The sequence below is a fragment of the Myiozetetes cayanensis genome, unplaced genomic scaffold (genome assembly GCF_022539395.1).
Source record: "Myiozetetes cayanensis isolate MyiCay16 unplaced genomic scaffold, myiCay2020 scf2-11, whole genome shotgun sequence".
Taxonomy (NCBI): domain Eukaryota; kingdom Metazoa; phylum Chordata; class Aves; order Passeriformes; family Tyrannidae; genus Myiozetetes; species Myiozetetes cayanensis.
Genome location: NW_026087411.1, coordinates 102,703,005 through 102,725,520, shown reverse-complemented (window position 1 = coordinate 102,725,520; position 22,516 = coordinate 102,703,005). Strand labels below are relative to the sequence as shown.

General features: G+C 37.5%; 1 protein-coding gene across 1 annotated transcript in view; it reads left to right on the top strand.

The window, feature by feature from the left end:
* NBAS (NBAS subunit of NRZ tethering complex) overlaps positions 1-22,516 on the top strand; it is a 161,043-nt gene that overhangs the window by 86,441 nt on the left and 52,086 nt on the right. Inside the window, exons 41-44 of the mRNA XM_050316580.1 lie at positions 8,256-8,485; positions 12,390-12,500; positions 15,321-15,571; positions 17,577-17,911. Coding sequence (XP_050172537.1) covers positions 8,256-8,485; positions 12,390-12,500; positions 15,321-15,571; positions 17,577-17,911 — 927 coding nt within the window. The remainder of the gene's footprint in view (positions 1-8,255; positions 8,486-12,389; positions 12,501-15,320; positions 15,572-17,576; positions 17,912-22,516) is intronic.

Below are 22,516 nucleotides of genomic sequence, written 5' to 3'. Positions count from 1 at the left end.
ACAGCCAGATTGCCTCAATTAGATTCCTTTGGTTGAGGTGTGTTTGCTGTAGGTAAAGTAGTGCTTCACAAATCCTCATCTTTCTTTGTTAAGAACAAAACATGATAAAGTACTGCCATTCTTAGTTGAGACCAAATGAGTCAGAAAAGATCTGTTGTTAAATAGTTGTTTGCTACCACCTCCCAGCCCACTTCATTTCTTCAAGATAAAGTGAGCTTATGAAAAGAGATCTTAGTGTTGCTTTTTTCTGTTTCTCATGGGTTATATGAGCTGTTCTGTTAAATCCTACTTCTGGAAACCGTATGTGTTGTTATTTAGTCAACTGTTTAGAAATACTCTTATAGAAGAGAGGATCTTCAGACCAACCTTGCATTTCAGCAGAGGGTTGAGGTCTAGCTTGCCTCCTCTGGAGATACATATGTGGCTTTTCGTGCAAGGAGTAGTTGGGTTAAGTACTAATCCTTTCCTTCTCACAAAGCATTTTGTTCTTCTCTGGGAAACAGTACAAAGGTGACCAGCAGCTTTTTGAAGGAGCCTTACCCTAGTCAAGTGGTTTTATCTTCTCCTTTATATTTGTTTTCCAAGCTTCTATAACTGCTTTCTTTAGTCAGTGAGAATCGTGAACTTTGCAAGGAATCTGATTGAAGTTTGTTAATTGTCTTAGAATAACAACAACAACAACAACAAAAACCCCAGACAAACATTTTAACAAAATTGTATTCATCCGAGTTGGCAATATAATTAACTTTTCAGGCAGTGCTGAATTTCCATTGAATGAGAGATTGGTCTTCTCTGTCTCTGTTTTTTAGTGGTTTGGCTGGTTTGATGGTGGGGTTTTTTGGTTTGTTGGTTTGTTTTTGTTTGTTTGTCTGTGCTTCTAATCAGAAATAGTCTCCTGGATTAGGATGAAAAGATATCTGACTTTGCATATTTTAATAGCTGTCAGGGAAGAGGAAATTAAGTTTTTTGTAGCCTGTGGAGTATATAGTTTTCAAGCTTTAAATTAGTAAGACAGAAAATATTTGCATGTATCCAGTCAAATAACTGTACAAATTAAAACTGTATCATATTACAGTGAAGTTTTACAAATAGGACTGTATGCTTATCCCAAAGTGTGTATATGACTACAACTACTGCCATATAGGTCAAGATTAAAGACATTCTAAAAGAATAGACAATAACATAATTTATTCAAAAAGAAAGCACTTTTTTTTAAGAGAAAAGGGAGATAGACAAAAGGTTAGGATAATTATCTAAAATGTAACCTTATTTACTGAGAATAATGCTGACTGCAAATGGAAATGAATCATATAACATCAGTTTAGTAGGCACTTCACTCAAAACCATGTAGTAATTGTCTATTTTCAGAGGTGTTCTGTCAGTTCACACTTCAACCTTTTATATATCACTTGGTTTTTTCCACCAAAACAGCTGTCAGGTGAAATGATGAGATGAGATTTTTCTACGTAAACCTGACTTATCCGTGTCTTACTCAATAAGAGAGAGTCAGTAAGAGAATACAAGGTAGAAAATAAATTATGAAAGCATCTTCTCTAGGGACAAATTATTCCTCACTCTTGTTGCAATAGCTGTTGGAAATCAAAGCAAAAAAGTTTTTCTCTGAGGAGAAATTCAACATGAGCCTACAATGTGAGCTCACAGCCCATAAAGCCAACTGTATCCTGGGCTGCATCCAAAGCAGCATGACCAGCAGGTCGAGGGAGGGGATTCTGCCCCTCTACTCTGGTGAGACCCCACCTGTAGTACTGCAACCAGCTCTGGGGTCCATAACCTAAAAAAGGATGTGTTGGAGGGGGTCCAGAGGAGGCCACAAAGATGATCACCTCTCCTGCAGGAAAAGGCTAAGGGAGTTGAATTTGTTCCGCCTGGAGAGGAGAAGGCTCTGAAGAGACATTATAGCACCTTCCAGTACCTAAAGGGGCTACAAGAGAGCTGGAGAGGGACTTTTTGAAAGGGCATGTAGTGACAGGACAAGGGAGAATGGCTTTAAACAGAAGGAGTGTAGGTTTAGATTAAATATTGGGAAGAAATTCTTCACTGGGAGATGCTGAGACACTGGCACAGGTTGCCCAAAAGAGCTGTGGCTGCCACATTCCTGGAACTATTCAAGGCCAGACTGGGAGGGACTTTGAGCAGCCTGATCATGTGGAAGGTGTCCCTGCCCATGGGAGGGGTGATCTTTAAGGTCCTAGATGATCTTTAAGGTCTCTTCCAACCCAGACCATTTAATGATTTCATGAAAACAGAGCACTAGAAAAATTTGTTTAACTCTGCAAACACAAGTTGTTTAATAATAATATAATAATAGCCAGTCTTCGTGAGCGAAGATCCGGGGAAGGTCTTTACACCTTCCAGCCTGCGCACTGGATTTTTTAGGTGAGACACAGTGTGCGCGGAACTGAGCCCACCCTTTAATCCTAAGGTTCATCTGCCGGGGCCAAGCGAGCTTGGACGGTGGCAGCGAGGTCCTTAGGACGTAGGTGGGTTGCCTTTAAGGGCTAACGAGCTCCATCTGGCCTGGGGAGTGTCCCTGACCGGGAATCAAACCCGGACCTTGGCGGTGACAGTGCCGCGCCCTTACCACTAGACCACCAGGGGCTCCAAGTCGTTTAACATATCTGTAGAAACAACTGCCTGGATAACTTTTCCAATTGCTTTTATATTATATTACTGAACAGCAGCCTTCTGCCTTATTTTTTGATTCCTGCAGCAGTGCAGTGATCCAGGAGTATTTGTTTTATACAAGTCACTCATCTGGAATGAAATCTTAAAACATTCAGTTTCAGTTTTTGGAAAAAAAGAGAAATATGGATGAAATTTGTGACGAAGATGGGAAGAGAGGCTAGGGATTCCTGGATCTACATAATCCAGATACACATTTTTTTAGTAGAGCAGGAAATTGCATGTTTGCATCACTCATGTGATCACCTACTGTGGTGAGAAGCATTTTTTAAGAGTTTGGACAGGTTTAAAATCTTCATACATAAATATACCTGAGACCTTCAAGTATGTTACAAAAACTTCTGATAGATGATTAAAAATGTGAAACAGAATATTGTTTTAATATCTGAATGTGTATGACCTATAGGTTTAATAATAGAGAATTTATTGCTCAGCTCCTCTCTACTTCATTTTTGTAATAAGTTTGTACAGTTCTATTCAGATGTATCTTGTAGGTTATAAAATGTATTCTAGTAGGTATTCTTACATGTTGACTTGGTATGGTTTCACTGGTGGGTGATGAGCTGCTTCTTCCTGTATCCACTAAAAAAATGGTTGTAAAAGCTGACCCTGAACAAACCTGTGTTGTCATCCAACAATGTATGTAGCTGCAGCAGTGGAAGGACAAAGAATGTTGAGGTATCCGTGCACTTGAGTGATGTGACAGTACAGGTTTTATTTCTGAGATGTCCTGGTCTTCCATCTTGGCTGTACACTTGCTCTTTTGCTTTAAACAGATCAGACGTGAGACAGCTGAGATCTGAAAGGTTGACCACCCCACATTCACATGGTGCAGTGTCCAAGTTAATGTCCTCTTGACTCACACCATGGCAACAGTCTCAGTTAAAGAAAAGTGTCATTAATTTAATTAATGAAAAACTTGTCCTGTGGAGAGATGGTGTTTCCTTCTCAAGTGAATAGACACATTCAGGATTTTACTTCTTGAGTGAACTGTTTCTTTCCTGTAAATTTTTTTCCTTCAGTATGTGAGGAAAAGTATTGCCTATATGTGCTTCACTTCATTCTTCTTTTCTTGCCTTCCCCTCCATCAAATTTGTAGCACATTGAATCTCTTGCTACTGGGATTGTGGCAGTTGCTGCAACGATTAGGGAGAGCTCTGCTCTTCTTCCTGAAATAGAAATACTTTCTAGAGGTGTGGTTTGGTTCCCTTAGCAGCACTGACAAAGGGCAACAACTAGAGGCAGGACCATGAGCTTAACGTTAAACAAGTGTGTCTGCCACAGGAATGTTACACCCTGCTCCCTGTTCTCCCTTGGTCATGTGCTGTCATTCTCGTAGTTTTGCTAACCATGAGGGTTTTGCTTGGTGTATGTCTCCCCCCTCTCTGGCACAATCTCTTTCTAGGATCACTTAAAATGGTGTAAAACAAATGTGGTGTTACAAGGATCTGGACACAAGGAACACGTCCTCTGCTCTCCTCTTTGCATTTCTGTGGCTCACCACAGTTGTGGCTTTTGACCATTGCCAAAAAATCGCAGTTCAGTGATGGAAATGTTTTGCAAATTCAATCCAGAAAGGTCCACAATGTCAGTAATGTATCTGGGAACAGATTAACCTCTGATGATCTAAGCAGTTTTTCTGATTGTTTGCAATCTCTAGATCATTTACATTAAAAACAAAATCAAAAGAATATTTCTTTTTAGAACAATTGGAAAGGTTCTCTGTCTTAAAACAAGTAAACAAGCTAAGTAGCCTTACAGTGCTCTAGTATCTCAATGATGTCTTTTTATTAATTATCTCTCTTGCCGTAGTTGTAAAATTATTGCCACTTCCTGAGCAGGAGAGTAACAGGAGAAAAGCTCATACTTTTTTTGTTTGTTTGTTCCTGATATGTATGGCTGAATTAAGTCTTTTAGAGAGATTTGAAAGAAAAAAAGAAAGCAACTTGCCAGGAAAAAAAATAAAATTGAAGATCTATTTAGGCATCAGGGTGAAGAAATTCCGAGATAAAAATCTCCTATCTCTTTTTAAAACCAGTATTTTTTTATAATATCACAGTGACAGATTCTGATGGGCTTCACAGGCATCACTCCCAGAGGGTGGTCAAAAAGAAATAACTACTTTAAAACATCTACTCAGGTTGACCTTGTTCCCCTGCTGAGGCTTACTGGTAATGGCTGGTGGTGCAGTAGGGCTAGTAATTTGTACTGATCTGTGCTGAGTAAATCATGTCTAATAGCATGAAATTAAATTAACTTTATGCTAAATTTATGCTTTTTCTATTCTGTCTAATTTTTATTTTTTTCTTAATTCTCAAGCAAGGCCTCTGTCAGCACAAGTACAATGTTAGCCCAATAAGTGAGTAAAATACATTGGCAGGTAGCTCATGAGGGATTTCCCCTGGCAGTGCTAGGGAGGCTTCTGAGTTAAGGGTCAGCTCTTGTGGCTTCTCTGGAAACTTACCCTGTTTCCTGCTGTATGTTTGTATGTAAAATGCCTTTCCCGAATGATTACAGGGAGAGAGAGCTGAGTTCAAATGTCTTTCTGGAAACACTGGAGATATTTATCTGACAAAGCTGGGAGTTGGACACATAGGCATGATTTCTAACTATCCGAAAGTCTCTGAAAAATAGTGCTGGTTGGTAACATTAAAAGGGAACAAGTTGAATATGGCTTCTAATTGGTCTTACCTGTCAAACTTAATTTGTGTTTACCCAATTTGCTTTAGAGTTTTTTGTGTTTTTTTCCCAAGTGCCTGCTACAATTTGAAGAAAGTCCAAGAATTTGTAAACTCTGTGAATGCTACAGCAAGAGTCAGACTATACTGATTTTGCTGATTTTCATCACCAGCTGCTATTGGTAGATAAATGTTATGGTTTCTTCAATTAAAAACTGTTAAGACTTTTTTGAAAACTGGCAATACAGCTATAATGATCTTTTTGTTTTAAGTGTTTATTAGAACAAACATCATGTCTAATTGAACTGGATATCTAATGGATGTAGAAATAGTTGTGCTTATCTTTTAAAAACATGTATTACTACATATGTGATGATGTTAAGGAATGAATACTTAAAATTATAAAATACAAGTTTTGTGCAGCTCAATACCAAACACTTTAGTTTTCTGTTCTTCCTTTTTTTCCATTGAACTTGTGTTGAGTGCCTAATAAATACTGCACAAGCAGCACTGTTATTTAAGAAAACATTTTAGATGTATAGAGGGAAGACAAATCTGAGAATGAAAATGTGTGTCATTCCAGTAAATGAGTTTTGTAAGCAACTGCCACTTGGGAAAGTTTATTTTTTTCTAGATTAAAAAACTCTAGTAAGTCTCAAATTAGATACCAGATAGCAAGACTATTCTTGCATGAAGCAGACTGTGGAATTTCACTAAGCTAATTTTAGATTCACGTGCTGTGATAGTTTGGAGCATAGGTTTTGTAAAAGAGAAAATAGGACAACTCCTGATTAAAAGATTTTTTGGTGGTGAAGAGTTCAAGACAATCCTTGGCAACTGCTTGCAACAAAAAAAACTCCACTTGGCGTTTTCTTAATCTGAATTTATAACTTTATCTTCTGGACTGAAGTTTGCACTTCAGTTAAGTTGGCTTACATATGTGTGGATATACATACATGGGTGTTCATACAGCACATGATTCTGTTATTCTAAATCTGTTGTTAATAAGACATTCTTTCCAAATACAGTGTTCCTTTGAGCAAACAGGCAGCATCGAAGAGTGCACACAGATGCTTTTAGGTAAATATAACAAATGGGGACTTAATGGAGAGAGAGGAAACCTAGCAAAAGAGAGCACCAGGGTAGGTTTAGGTTAGACGTTAGAAAGAAATTCTTTAGAGAGAGTGATCAGACATTGGAATGGGCTGCCCAGGGAGGTGGTGAAGTCACCGTCCCTGGAGGTATTCAGGAAGAGACTGGATGTGGCCTTAGTGCCATGGTCTAGTTGACAGGGTGGTGTTGGGTCATGGTATGGACTTGATGATCTCAGAGGTCTTTTCCAACCTGGTTGATTCTGTGATTCTGTGAAGTTCACTCACACAAATTGTCAGAGGGACCTGTCTTTCTCAGTGGACTAAAAGTTTTATTCAATTATGTTTAACACAGAATCATAGAATCATAGAATTAACTGGGTTGGAAGAGACCTCCGAGATCATCAAGTCCAATCCTTGATCCAACCCCACTGTGATTACTAGATCATGGCACTCAGTACCACATCCAGCCTCATCTTAAAAACCTCCAGGGACAGTGAATCCACCACCTCTCTGGGCAGGCCATTCCAATGCCTGATCACTTTCTCTGTAAAGAACTTCTTTCAAAACATGTTTCCTTGTTTTGTCTCTTTCCCCATCTCCATGCTCTGTTTTCTAGTGTATCCCATAGAATGAGATACCAGGATACATAACAAGCAGTGGATGGGTTTCCAGCTGATATAATTGTGTTCTAGAGGCACTGCTCTGTTGCCTGTCCCTTTTCTGAGATTTTATTTTTCTGTTACCAATCTTCTAAGCAACCTTGAAAGAGCTACTATCTTATTTATAAAACAAATGAATTTGCAATGTTTGGAGGGCTTCAGAAGATTATCATGTGGAGAGGAGAAAGGATGCCCTGTAGCATTTAATGTAACTTGATGAGCAGCTTGTCAGCTAAGACTTGAAAAGAAAAAAAAAATCAACTTAGAATAACCAGCAAGTCATGGAAAAATGTAAGCATGCCTCAAGGTTTAATTTTTGTTACCATGTTTTACCCTTCTGTGCACTCTCATTAATGTTCATAAGTTTAGCTTCTAATTTATCAGAACCACTCTATAATAAAAGACTCAAAATATATTAATACACTCAGGATTTTTGAGATCACAGCAGTTGAATCAGTTGTTTCTTTTAGAAAATATTTCAACTATATTGGCATCCCCAAGTATTTTTTGGTGGCTCTTCTGTAGGCCCTCCTTCCTCAGTGAGTGCCACACATGTCACAGTACTTCCTTTTGGCATTGAGCTTCCGGTGGCTTCATTTTTCGTGGAGTAGAGAAATCAAGGTATTGAGTGAGATGAGTGCTTTCATATTACACACAGCTCTGTTCAAGTGGAGGTTCCTAGACACAGCCACTGTACAGATCTTGAGATAATTTGGAATGTACATGTATTCATTTTTGATTTCAAACATGCAGACTGTATTTGCTTTGTGTTCTAAATTGTTGCTTTGCTACCTGGGTATTTGACTGCAGAAGTTAGTGGTTTATAAAATACACATTTGATTTGTCATTTCTAACACAGAAAAGTAAGTTTTATTTGTTGGTTGGTTTTGTTTGGTTTTTTTTAATTTTTGTATCATATAAAATATTCTAAAGCATTCCATAACAATAAATTTTAATAGCAAATAGCCCTTACAGAGAATTTGAACTTCTATTTTACTTAAAGCTTCCCAGAAACAGAAACAAACCTATTAGTTCTGAGCACAGGGATCATTTATATATTGATAAAGTTTTTTTCAGAATTTGCGGGGATTTTTTTAATTTGTTGTCAATTATTTTCACAGGCTGATCCAAAGGAGCTGATTCAGATGGTCACAAAGCACGTTACTCAGTATGGCCCTGCAGACTGGCCTGAAGAAATCTCCGCTTTGATAAATCAGCTGCATTACTACAATGAACGACTACTGGATTTCACTCAAGCTCAGACTCTGCAAGGACTTGGCAAAGGAGTGGATGTGCAGAGATTTACAGCGGATGCACAGTACAAGAGAGAAACAATACTCGGATTGGCAGAGTAAGTAATGTCTGTTATGTTTATTTATTTTAGAACAAAATTACTTTAAGCTTTACATCAGGAGAGTAAAACGAAATTAATGCCGACCTTTAGAAGGGATAATTTACCAGCTGCTTTAGAGATTTACACTGTGATGCTGCTACAATTGGAGTTTTTTCTATTTGATTACTCTGTTTAAATGAAATGTTGCTCAGATAAATGGATCTACAACTTTTAATTGAATCTCTAACTCTTTGTTAACTGCTAATATTAAAGTTAATTAGGGATGAATGAAATCAGATCACAGGTGGATGGAGTTTTGATCTCTTCCTTTCATCTCCTGTAAACCCGTCCTTGCAATCTGTTAGGGTATGCCCAAGCATCATATAGTTTTTTTTAAAAAAAGTTGTTAAACTGTACTTTACTCTTAATAATTTAATTAAAGCTGCCGTATATCACTATACTTTTTCCCCTATATTCATTTGTAAGTCCTGAAGCTCTCACCACCTATATTTTAATATTTACCATGCTTTTATCTCACCTTTCAGAAATCCAGAATAGAAAAAAAGGAAAGAAATAGGATAGTACTTTCTTATAATTTTAAAAATACCTTTAATTAACATCTGCATGCAGGTACTTTAAGCTGTGTCATGAGTATGACTTGAACTGTGTATGTTTTGAGGACAGTCACAGTTGAATAGTTGCCATACTGTCAAAGGAAGAGTTCTCTGCGATAAGAAGCTTTAAATATAATTTTTAACCAGATCTCTGCATAAAGCTTTTGAAGAGCATATTTAGATGTTTGCAGTTTTCCACCTATGTAGCTAGTAGTAGAAATTGGTTACTAAAAGCCATTGATATATTGAACAAGCATAGTTGTATAACCTCAGGTTTTGAATGCTAAGCTTCGACTTTGCATCTATAAAATTTATACCTGCACAGATTTTGTCACTGCATTAATAAAAATAGCTTGTGATAATTTTGAATGTTTCTGTTGGAATTACCTGTTTTGTATATATCGCTCACTAAGGATGTGTTTGTAGTATGTCACGAGGTAAATGTTACATCCTGGTATTATCTACTATTATTTAGTAAGTTCAATGCAATATCCTTTTGTTATCACAGATACTTACTTGGAGTGCAGGAGGCTTGCTTACATTGTCATCCATGAGTTCTTTAGATAACGTCTTTCATAGAAATAAAGTAAATATGAAGAGAAAGTTCCTTAGAGTAAGTAGAGATAAAAACACAATATGAAAGAGTTTGAAGAACTGAGGCTTCATAGCATTTGGATGAGAGTGGCAGTTCCATATTAGGCAGTTACAAAGGTCCAATTAATTATTTGTTCAGCTTGCAGCTTCCTTACTTTAATCTTCTCAGCTGACTCTTAATCTGCATTTTCTAATGAAAAAGATGTGCAAATTCAGTGTAATTGTGCAGCATATTTTTTCTTATTTTTTAATTAAGTGCCTCATGTTTTTAATGTTTTATGAAGTGCTGTTTCAAGGAGCACCACCTGGAAGAGATGGTATCTTATTTACAAAACAGCTTGGTACTAGAATGAGTAATTTGGTAAAACTACTTAACCAATAGTTGTCTATTTCATCTTCCATATTTGGTGTATTGTATTTGGAGCTTATTGTGCATTATTTATCCAATATTTAAAGATCTGGGTGCCTCACAGACTTAATTAATCATAATTTTCAAGTGGTTAACAATTTATCTGGGCAAAATAGAGCTAGAAAGTATTTGTAAAGGAGTTAGGGAAACTAGAGCAAGACTGAATGGGAATTCTTGAGTAATCAGGTGAAGTCCCATGTAGCTTCAGGCCAGTGATGGTGTATAAGATTTTGAAATTATTCTTTTACTTGAGACCAGCTTTTAGGTGGTGTCTTAGGTTTGGATTTTGTTTTATGGTGTTTTTTGTTTTGTTCTGTTCTCATTCTAATGTTCTGTGGTCTTCAGCCTTTCACTGCTTTTTATAAAATGTTGAAATCAGCAGTTGATTTTAATATTTTAATACCAATTTCTTCCTTGCCTTATGTCACCAATCTGAAATAATTTTTCTGAAATTTTAGAAAAATGGTGTGGTTATCAAGCAATCTGAATTTCATAACTTAACATGTGCTTTTTGGGTTCTCAGAATGATTTTGGGGCATATGAATGAGGTCCCTTTCCAGAAAACTAAACTAGAAAGGCTTGTGTACCACCACTGTGTGTACTTTTGCTATCCTGCTGTGCCTGACTGCCAGTGTAGACACAACCTGTTCTCCTGATGAGTTGCTGCTGCAGAACTAAACAAACAACTGTAGTCTTCAGTCTCATTTTCATGCCTCAGACAAGAGGAAACTAAAGCCTCTGGGCTTAAATCTTCATTTCACTTCTCCAAGTTGTTTCTTGTTTGTTGTTTTGGGTTTTTTCCAAACATTTTTGGAGGATGGGCAGCTGAAAAAGGGGATCTCATTTCCCTTTATTATGATTGAATCCAGTCTCATGCTTTGCAGCTGATTGATGTGAACACAAAATGTTGAAGACTGCTTGTGAGCAAACACATGCATGTGTATGATACAACAGAGGTTTTACAGAAGATAGGAAAAAAAATTGCTCTGAGCTGCCAAATGTCTATTTCTGTGAGCTTGAAGATAGTCAGCAAAATCCCAGCTGAACGCAACTGCACAGGCATACTTTTTGATACTTTTGAAATTTATGCTACCACACAGGCAGGGTGGCTAAGAAGCGTCCACAAGAACTGCTTCTGATTGGTTTTACACCAGTCTTGGCTGCAACAACACCGACAGAATATCTGCAAAGTGTTCCTGTGCTGGAACCTTCTGTGGGGATTTATTTGGCAGTCCTCACAGAGACAGGTAGTCAGGGCTAGGCATGAAAAGATGTGCGTAAAAGAAAGTTAAAAGATCCTTTAAAGGGTGATGTAAAGGATTGTATCCCTTTTTTCAGCTTTTTGTTGTGTACCAACTACTTTTCTTTGTCATTATCTTGACAATGAATAAATAGCTTGTTACTGTTTCATTTATGTGGTATAATTTCCTTAAACCTCCATTGCTTTATGCTGCTTTTCCTGAATATCCTGTTATCTTCCCTTTAACCAGTGATATACCTGCTGTGCAGTTCTTGCAGAATCTTCACCCTCACTGTTAAATAGTAATCCCCTTGTTGACAGTACATCAAATGATTTCTGGAAAATGCAAAGGAATGTAAGTTTGTATGTGTTGTGGCTTGGCAACAACTGTTCTGTATCCCTGCTGAAAAAAGATCTACTTTTATGAGCTGAATGACCACCTGCACAAACTGTGGCTACTTAATCTGGAATTTACAATGTGGGGTTGTCATGGGACACATTAACGTTGAAAAACAGAGCATCTGCCACTAAAAGGGGCAAAGTGACCTGGACATCTTCACAGCTTCTTCTAGTCTAAAATTACTAAGAGTGTTCCTGTCTGTGAACTTCGAGGAAGAGCTTTGAGGACGTATTTATCAGTTGTGCTAAAACACTGTAGGTGTTGTAACTAGATGAAATAAATGCTAACTGTGATGTGTTACATCCTTCATAACTTTTTAAATTAAATGAAATGAAAGCTGAGATTTTTCTTTAGCATGGAGGCTAAGCAGAAGCTGCCACTGAGAACCAAAGTATATGTGGAGTGTGGAGTAGGTGCCTCTATTTGGAATGCCTCTGTATTTTTTGGAGAGGTTTTTCTTCTTTTTTTTTTTTCCAAAATGGAGCACAAAGTATAAGCAAACGCAGGAAGACAGACTTCATGTAGTTTTTTTGTTTAAAAACTGTTCTAGTTTCTTGGTTTATGAGAAAAAATCACTGCTTTTGTAATGTAAGTATTTACTTTCATGTTATGTCTCATGGGACTCTTAACTTTTCTTTGTTTTCTTTCTGTCTGTTTTCTATAAGAACACTTGAAGAAAATGTCTACAAGACTGCTGTTTCTTTGGCTCAGCGATACAGTGTTCCACTTTGGGAAGTTTATATGACCCATCTGGAATTTTTATTCACTGACAGTGGGTAAGTTGTCTGCTCTGCAAATGCACATACAATTCTGTTACACAGAAGGAAGGGCTAATCTATGACAGAACTGAATTATGTTGGGAGTAGAGTTTGATTTGTGTGTTCATTTGTCTTGTGTTGAGGTAGTATAGGGATTTTTCTCTTTTCTGTGTGATGCTTTTGTAACCAGCTTTGAAAATAGGTGTTACAGGCAAGGATAGAAGTCCATATGTGTCTTACTATTCTTCAAAAATATTCCAGGACTTTTGTTTCAGTGTTAAGGTTTCCACAGCTTTGAATGCTTAGTTCTCTCTTCCAATAGCAATTTATCCTGTACTTATTCCTACAGTCTCTTGGAATATGTCCTGAAACTTGATAGTTTCTAGAGTTTTGGGGTTTATTTAAGAGGTGGGCTATTCATTGACCTCTCTTCCACATAATAGCAAAGAAAATAAATATGTTGGAGCTTCCCCATTCACATTATGCATCTGTTCATCTCATTTTCAGTTTTTGATGGAAGGACACTTTTTTTTTTAAATAGTATTTATTTTCTGACTCTTCTAACCTCCAAGATTATGGCAGACCAGACCTGGCACTGCTGGTCCACTGATCTGGCATGAGGGGAGGGGTGCTTTTCATTTCTCTTCCAAAGTTGGTTGCAAGACCTTTATTTATTAATTTATTTTAAACTTTGGTGTCTTGTCAGTCAGGTACTTTTTGCCCACTGAAAGATGAAAAAACCCATTCTGTGGAAGACTAAGCTACATGCATGAGTAGCACATGCAGATGACAGTGATGTAGAATCCCCTGTGTAATGCAGCAGCTCTTCTCTTCTGACAGATGTGATCAAATTGGTTTGTTTCGACTGTTAAATTGTGAAAGCAGCTTTAGCTTGCAGCAGTGTTTATACCTCTCTTAACATTAACTATTAATTAAAAAGCATTTTATAAAACATAAGGGATAAAAAACAAAGCCTAGTAGATATTGGTGCATTATCTGAGAAGATGAAATAACATTCTGAGATTTTCTTCGCTTCCTCCAGAAAATAGAGAAGTCGTACCCTCTAAATTTTGATGCTGCTAAATTATTTACTGCTTTAAACAAAACAGACAGTCAGGATATAAACATAGCAACAGTGGGATAAATACGAAAGGGTCAGCTACTTTCTCTGGGAATAGAATATTACCTAAGGTATTTTGCAACATTTTCCTATAATTTTCTTTATTCTTGTCCTCCTTGAGTTAGTATTCATAGAATTCTGAACTCACTGGAATACAGAGTAACAATCTTTTCCCTAGTGATATTCAAAAATGTTTTGAAAATCAGTGTGTAATGGTGTAATACATTGCTGAGCATGTTTTTGTTGTATCATAATCTCATTTTAAAGTTGATTGACAGCATATGACCATTATGATACATTTTAGTCTTGGGATTATGGCATTAATAATACATGCCTCATTATACATTCATTCTGAACTGAAAAGAAGTTTATTCTAAACCTTAATCTCTTTAACTAATTATGCAGTATTTCTATAAGCCACTTTACATGGGAAGAAGCTCAAAAGACAGACTTACATAATTTGTATTAACTATTTCTTTGATTACTTGATGACAAAGAAATATCATGTGTTTTTCTGTGGAATATGGGTCTGCTGAAAATTGTTTAGAATGAGATTTTAAGAAATTCAATGGAAATTTGTTTCTTTTGAAAAATCTGATCACATTTGATTACCAAAATTCTATGAAATATATTTTATGATTTCAGCAACAGGAAATTTCTTGTTTACCTCTTACAGAACCTCTTATTCCAGAATCTTTGTGAACAACATAATGAACTCTTCCTATCCACCATCAGCCCTGCCCTAAAAACACACAGCAAACATCTGTTGATCCTGTTGATATAATTTTATGTCCAGCCAGCCTTTAGTTTCAACTTTGAGTATGAACAGAAAAATATAGTCATGATCACACCCTGCAGGCACATCAGGTCCAAGTGTCTGTTTTGCCTGATACGAAGAGTGAATTATGCTTTATTTCCATTTATGGTAGAACCCTATATGCTACAACAATTAACAAGAATATAGAGAATTAAATTAACTAAAGATGAGACTTCCATGATGTGCACCCATTTTTCTCCCAGCTGAGGGAAAAAGGATTGATTATCTTTTACATAGTCAGCTGGAAGTGTCTTGAGTTCATACTATGAAAGAGCTAATCTATTCTCTTAAAAAAAGTCAGGAAAAAATTTCCTGAAGCAGGGAGACTGACTGAGGTCAACCCAGGGCTTGTCGATATTTTCAAAAGCTTTCATGGATGACAGTTCAAGAAGCAACTTGGTAAAACTGTCAAATAAAGTATCCTAAGCATGAATAACAGTGTCAAATAATTAACTGGTGGGCAAGAGCCAATTTTCGTTGATAAAATCTCTCAAAGTATGCAGAGGTACTCATCAACTACAGAAAATAGAGCATAATAAATTGGGAAAACTTCCAACTGGGCAATAGGATCTTCTAGCATCATTCCACCAAAAGTGGTTGATTGGTTGGTTTGTTTAATAAAGGCTTCCTTTACACATACTTGGATGTGTTTCTGCTTTTACGTATAGCTGTACTTACCTCTTCAGTATTCATGCCCCTTAATCTGCGTGTTCAAGTAAACAGATAGCAGGATCAGGAAATAGAAGAGTTGTTTAGCTTTTATATAGAGAGAATAACTATCTAAATATTTATGGATGATACCTTAAATGAAGGCAAATATTGTCCTGTCTCCCAGGTGTGCAGCTGAAGGGTCTCTCATTGCACGTCCAGGCTTTTAAACAAAAGTTATTTCTAAACACAGGTTATCGACAGTGAAAATAGAAGAAAGAGCACAAAGTCTTGGTCTCTTTGAGACTTTGAAAACCAATCCTGAAACCTTACATGAACACATGGTTAAATATGTTTACCCAAGTATTGAAGGCCAAGATCACCAGCGGTTGCTTTATTATTTTACACTCCTTGAAAACTGTGGTTGCTCAGAAGTGGTGAACCATACCCTTAAACCTGAAACTCACATCCGACTCCTGAAAAAATTCAAAGCAGTTGCACCAGGTAGGAGAGTACCTGTTTCTTTCCTCCATAGCTGTATTTATTATTCTGGTATGTAAGTGTTAACATGATTATGCTCAGCTAGTGTATACTCTCGAGGTAATTGTTTTTCTGAGAGCACATCAGATGAATGCAAGTAATTCATTAGTCTTATTTGAGTAAGTTCCTTCTCTTTGTATTACTGGAAATCTGTTTGATCACAGCAAGAAAAAAGTATGTAAAAACAGATTTCTGTTGGTGATGCAAGTTAAAATTATTGTTAGTATTTTCTAGTGAATTTTAAAATAAAAAATACCAACCTCCTAGAGCATAATTTTTACTACTTCAAGTTTAACATGAAAGATACTTAAGACAGTTTACCTTTCAAAAGTCTGAATTACAGAATATATTAGGAACACATTTTGTGTGTGTGACTGTCTTAAAGAGGATAATTTTTTTGTCTTAGGATTTTTTTTTGTTGTCTGTTATTCTTGATGTTACTTTTTGCTTTTGTGCAGGCGTGGCATTGTCATCGTACATTTTCACACAATGCCTGTAAAAATGCACTGCTGCAAAGGACTCTGAAATTTTGAATACTAGTTTCAATTTGGTTGTTATTCAAGTACTAACAGTTTCTTGCATTTCAGTTGTCCGACTCCAAATCCAGTTTCAGAAAGTAAAATATACACTGTATGACATTACCTGCTGTGGGGATGAATTAATTGTTCAGTACTGGAACCTCATGTGTATTGGACAGTAACTTTGCTGCAGCGTTTGGAGAGATGAATTCATGTACTGCAGAAAGAAAAAATTGAATAATTTTTTGGAGAGGAGGGCTAACTTCAGTTCTTGTTGATCTTCAGCTCAAGTTCTATGACGAATGTCAAAGAAAAATCTACCAAAAAGTTATTTTTGCCTTCAAAGTTATTTTAAATACTGCTCAAAAAAAAAAGTCCTGGAACTATACATCAGACATAAATTAGTCACTTTGTATGGTAAAAAATTAAATCTGTTGTACTACAAACACTTAAACAAAAATCTCAGTATTCAGCGTGGTTTAGAGATAGATAGGAGTCCAGAAACAACATCAAAGTGTTTACAGAAGTTACAGGCCCAAAGTACATGAATAAAAACATAGCAGAAGTCAGTTATTTTACGAATTATATGCAAAGAGATTAAAATAGTATCATTGCTAGAAATACTTTTGTTGTTGCTAGATTAATTTACAAGGGTTTTCTTCCTGTAGGAACCAGAGTAGTAACATGACTCTTGGTTATAGATACTGATGTAAATGTACCTACATGCCCTATCTCTAGGACATGTTGACCTTAGTTTGCTTGTGATTAGTGCCTTGCATTTTTTTGCCAAGTGGTAAATACCAATTATAACATGATCAGAATACATATTTTTAAATTAATGAAGACTTATTTCTTGAAGAACATGAGGCTTTCTAGGCCTTATATTTAAATAAGAGCATGATTCTATATACTATATATGTGCTCTTGCTTCTTTGAGAATCTGCTTTTTTTAGTTTGTATCATAGAATCACAGAACATTTTGGGTGGGAAGGGTCCTTAGAGATCATCTTGTCCCAACACCTCTGCTGTAGGCAGGGACACCTTCTACTAGATGGTTTGCTCCAAGCCTTGTCCAACCTGGCTTTGAACACTTCCAGGGATGGGACAACCACAGCTTCTCTGGGCAACCTCTTCCAGGGTCTCACCACCTCACATGGAAGAATTCCTTCCAAATATTCAGTCTAAATCTACCCTCTTTCAGTTTAAAGCCATTCCCCCTTGTTCTATCAATATATTATGTTAAAATATGTTCCATGGATTGAGAGATTTCACATGCACCAGGACATCATAAAATCCCACTCTGTCAGTGTGTATGTTTGTAAAAGGGGATGGGCTAGAGTCTGTCTAGTTCTGCAGATAGTAGTATAGTCCTGATTGTTATATACATAAATGTAGAGTTTGAGTAGATTTAATTGTTAATAACTTCTACCTCTTCCTCCTTTTGTCACTAGGTCTTAACTACAAAAAACTAACAGGTGAAAATGAAAATCCTCTGGAAACACTGGAGCCTGTCCTTACAAGTCAAAATATCTTATCTATTTCCAAACTGGCTCCCAAAATTCCTAAAAAAGATGGCAGCATGCTGTCATCAAGCTCTGTTTATACTGTTTGGTTACAAAAACTTTTTTGGAATGGTGATCACCATCTCATTAAAAAGATACCAGAAACTATGGACGAGTGGCTACATGCATATGATATGTGTTCAAAGTACTTTGATAGACTTGATCCAGATGATATTGTTACTTTTATTGATGAAATTACCTTTTCTTCAAAAGCTGTCACAAAGGTAAGCAAATAATTTTTTAAGAATTTTAGTCCTCAGGTGAGGCACAGTTCATATTATCCAGAAGAAAATCTCAGCAAATGTTATATTTTTCATTTTACATTATTTAAAGATATATTCATGAATCTACCTTCCTATTCCTACCTTTTCTTTATATGGCTGCCATTATAAAAACAACCAAAAAAGGACTTTTATTCGGTTAGAGGAGTTAACTCTGTGAATAAGAGAGTTTTTGATGTAACCCCAAAGTCACTATATTCCTATTCAGCAGAGAATAGGATACTGTGCATTTCATGGACTTACAGAATGGTTTGGGTTGGAAGGAACCTTAAAGGCCGTCTAGTTCTGACCTCTTTGCCGTGGGGGGTTGCTGCATTTTTCCTTAATCTAATCTAAACCTACACTCTTTCAGTTTAAAACCATTCTGCTTTTTTCTGTCACTACATGCACTGGTAGAAAGCTCTTTTGCAGGCCCAGTGTAGGTGCCTGAAGACTGCTGTAAGGTCTTCCCAGAGCCTTCTACTTACTGAGCAACCCCAGCTCTCAGCCTGTCTTGATGGGAGAGGTGCTCCAGCCTCCTGAGCATCTTTGTGGCCTCCTCTGGGTTCGGTCCCACTGTCCATGTTTTCAGTGTAGATGCTTAACCGTGCCAGCCCCAGTACCTACCCCTGAGTAACACCACTTGTCAGTGCTCTCCTCACACTTGGACATTGAGTTGTTAATGCAACTCTTTGCATGTGGCCATCCAGCCAATATTTTATCCAGCAAGTGGTCCCTATGTTAAATCCATGTCTCTCCAGTTTGTGTGCCATGTGTCATGCAGGACAGTGTCAAATGCTTTGCATTTACCAGTAGATGACATCAGTTTCTTTTCCTTCATCCACTAATTTCTGATGCAGAAATTTCATTGAGTGACTCAATTCTCCATGTCCCAGGTAACCAGGTTTCCCATTTCCTTCTAGAGAGGGCCCATATTTTCCCTGGTCTTTCTTTTATCGCTGGTATACCTAAAGAAGCTTTTCTTTTAGCCCTTGACGTCCTTGGCAAGATTTAGTTCTAATAGCACTATAGCTTTCCTACCTGATCCCTGGCTGCTGTGACAGTTTCTCTGTATGTCTCACAGGGTACCTGTCTGTTCTTGCTTCCACCCTCTGTAGGCTTCTTTTTTGTGTTTGAGTCCAGGAGCTCCTTGTGCGTCCATCCTCCTAAAGTTCATGTCTGACTTGCTCTTTGTTGGGATAAGTCACGTCTGAGCTTGGAGGAGGCTAGCCTTGAATATCAACCAGCTTTCTTGGCTCCCTCTTCCCTTTATCCCACGCTACTCTACCTCGTGGATCCCTGAAGAGGCCTGAGTCTGCTCTCCTGAACTCCAGGGTAGTGAACTTGCTTCTCACTCTCCTTGCTGCACTAAGGCTCCATTGCTTCACGGCAATTGCAGCCCTGGCTGCCCTTGAGCTTCACGTTCTCCACCAACCTCTCCTTGTTGGTGAGAAGTTCCAGCATAGCACCTTTCCTGGTTGGTTCCTCAATCACTTGGTGAAGGAACCTCCCTGGATTACCTATGTCCTCCTGTGTTGTCCCTCCACCAGATATTTGGGTGTTGTATTTATTTATTTATTTATTTGTACTCATCCTAAAAGTCATTGTGCTGCAGGCTTGTGCTCAGTACTAGGCTTTTGTATTCTGAATAAGGTGCTCCACAGAGAAAAGAATTCTGGGCCAAATATGTATGGTTTGTAAGCACTGTAATAGTATAAATTATAAACTCTGTCATAATACCCATCTGTCTAAAAGCCTGATTTGGAAAGAAAGTGCTTTCATGTCTGTAAGATACATTACCAGATCTGCAGGGTTCTTTTTGCCCAGTGAAATCTACTTACAGGGATATTTCTAGCATAAAGTTTTCCTCATGTATGTATCTGTACTGTGACACACAGAAGAGAAATGAGATTTCTTAGTTATTACCTTATTAAAAGATCTGGAGATGTCTTCACTAACTTTATCTGAAATGAAAAGTTGATAAAGAGGTGTTCTCTAGGGTTTTTGTGGTGTTTTTTTTTTCCTTTATCTTTTTTATTCTGTATTGTGATAATTTTTCTGAGGAGTTTATTCACGATCTTTCATGATGTGAATTTCAATTTGTTCCCTCTTTGGATACTGTTTTAATGATCCCTCAGTATTAGTATAGGTTTATACTATCATTGAACCTGTATCTACATGAGAATTTGGTGAAAAAGAAATTGCTAACTGGGAGAATAAGCAGCTTTGTCAGCATGAAATTTGTGCTGTGATCTGACTGTCATGCTAGACCAACACATTTTATCACTAGTTCCATCAGCTGTCTCTTAAGCCTGTTTGGCAGAACTGCTGTCTTGGTTTAGATGTTTTGATCCTTTTTATCACATGATAGTACTTCTTCATGCTTATCAAGAAAGACTGAGACTCATCCTAGGATTTTAATTGCCAGACTTGATCCTGGACTGAGATATCAAGAGGATAACTGTTGCCTAATGAGAAGGAAGTACTGTTTTATGTATCATCACTGCTAGTGACTACTTGAAACTCTTGCTGTTATTGTGTCTTGGGCACTTGGAGATTATTTCTCATTTTTTTCAGATGAATGATGCAGGGAGAGAGTGGATATCCTCCACTGTAGGACTGTTTTGAAACACATTTGTTTTCCTTCGTTTATTTCTTTGCAGGATGCTAATAGAGTTTCACTATTCTCTGAAGATGAGTAGGAGTAGCAGGAAAGAAATACTGATGGCAGGATTGTTATGTTTAGTGGCCAAGCAGAATTTTGTAGTAGAAATCTGTTATCTTTTTTTGGCCATGAAAGATACTCAAGAAGTGCTTGAAACAGTTGGTCAAATGATCTAATTTAGTGTCCCCTGCATCGGGTTTGGGAATGAAACAGCTGTTTAACCAGCTTGCAACTAGGTTTGCCTCAGGATCCCATTCAGTTTTCAAGTGGAAGTATATGATGAGAAATTATCATTGTAGCCCTTGAAAACTTCTCTGAGATCTCTTTGCTTCCACTTTAATCTGAAAATGCTTCATACATAGGAGCTGCCTTTGGGCTTGCACCTGTTACTTAAATTTTATCTGATTTGAAGCTGCACTGGTCATGTGCTTGTTCTTTTAATCTCTGACTTGACATTTCCCAGCCCAGTTCTATGGCCAAGTACTTTATTATATCAATTTCCCATTCCTGTAGCAGATGCACATTCATGTATGCCATGGTGCGTGATTTACATGAGATTTAACAGGCTGCAAAAAGCATGGCCATTATCATGAAATAATTTGTGCTGTCACTGAGACAACTGAGTTTTCTCACATGTCGAAAATTTGTGGATTTCTTTTGAGAGGAAGCTTAAAGTGGGATAGCACAAGTACACTTTTTTAGAGTTGCTGAGGTGAACTGACAAAATAAAAAGGAAACAGCTGACACCCCTCATCTTCCTCCCACTCCTTCAGAATTTCACAAGGGGAAAGCAGGAAAGGAGAGAGAGAGTAGTCCAAGGAGAAGATAAGATGCACTCCACTGTTACTCTTTTGGAACAGCACCTCTATTGAAAAACCCCTTTTGGTCAGAAACAATCAAAAAAGTTTCAAATGATAAGGAGTAATGAGAGATTGGCTACCTAACAGTGTAGGCTGCATGGGTTCAACTTCAAAGGTACCATTGCTGTTGTCACCACGTGGGAACTTGGGAAACAGACATCAGAATATCCCCCACTGTTTCAAGATGTCAGTAGTAGTAAAGAGAGGCAGGTGGTGGGCCAGCAAAGCAATAGGCAGCTTCTTCTACTTCTGTGTCACTTGGATATGGCAGAGAACCTGGGAGCATAATGTGGAATTATGCAAAAGGGAATGAAAACCCAGGGATTTATTACTGCCTTCTGCAACTTCTTGTTCCTACTGAGAAAGAAAGGAACATGATGCACTTTGACAGGGACCCTCTTCTTCAGCTGTCCCCTTCCACAAGCTCTTCGTTTTAGCTTTTTCGTGAATTGGTCCAGCAGTGACTGAATGAAAAGGTGCATGAATGAGCAGTGCTTGACTGGGCAAAAGGGATGAGAGAATGTCGAAACTGGAGAAATGGAGAAGTTTACACTTAATGAAAAGGCAACAAACATTGCTACATTGACTTGCATTTTAAGGTGTAACACAGTGTTAGGTACTTTAGTGCTAAGAGCTCAGAGGTTCTTTTCTCTATGTTTCTTGCAATTAGTAGAAATGAGTTACCACCTGGAAGATAAGATTCAGGCCTTAAGGGTTTATAGACAGGGTGACATTGGGTGGTGGGAACTGTGTGAGCAGAGATGCATCGTAGTGCGACTTCAATAAATTGTAACCCAAAATAACACAATTAATGTAATTGAAGAAGGTGAAGATTGATGCAATATATTTGTTGTGTTTGTGGTAAATGAAACAGATGAAGTCCTTTATGCTTTGTCAGTACCTTCCTCACACATTGAAGGACTGAAGTATTGATCCTGCTGCAAGCAGTGAGAGGGTTCCTGCTTGTGGTATTTATACTCAGAAATACTTTTAACTCTGAATAACTATTTTAGTCTTTCTCACTAAATAATAATCTAGTCCACC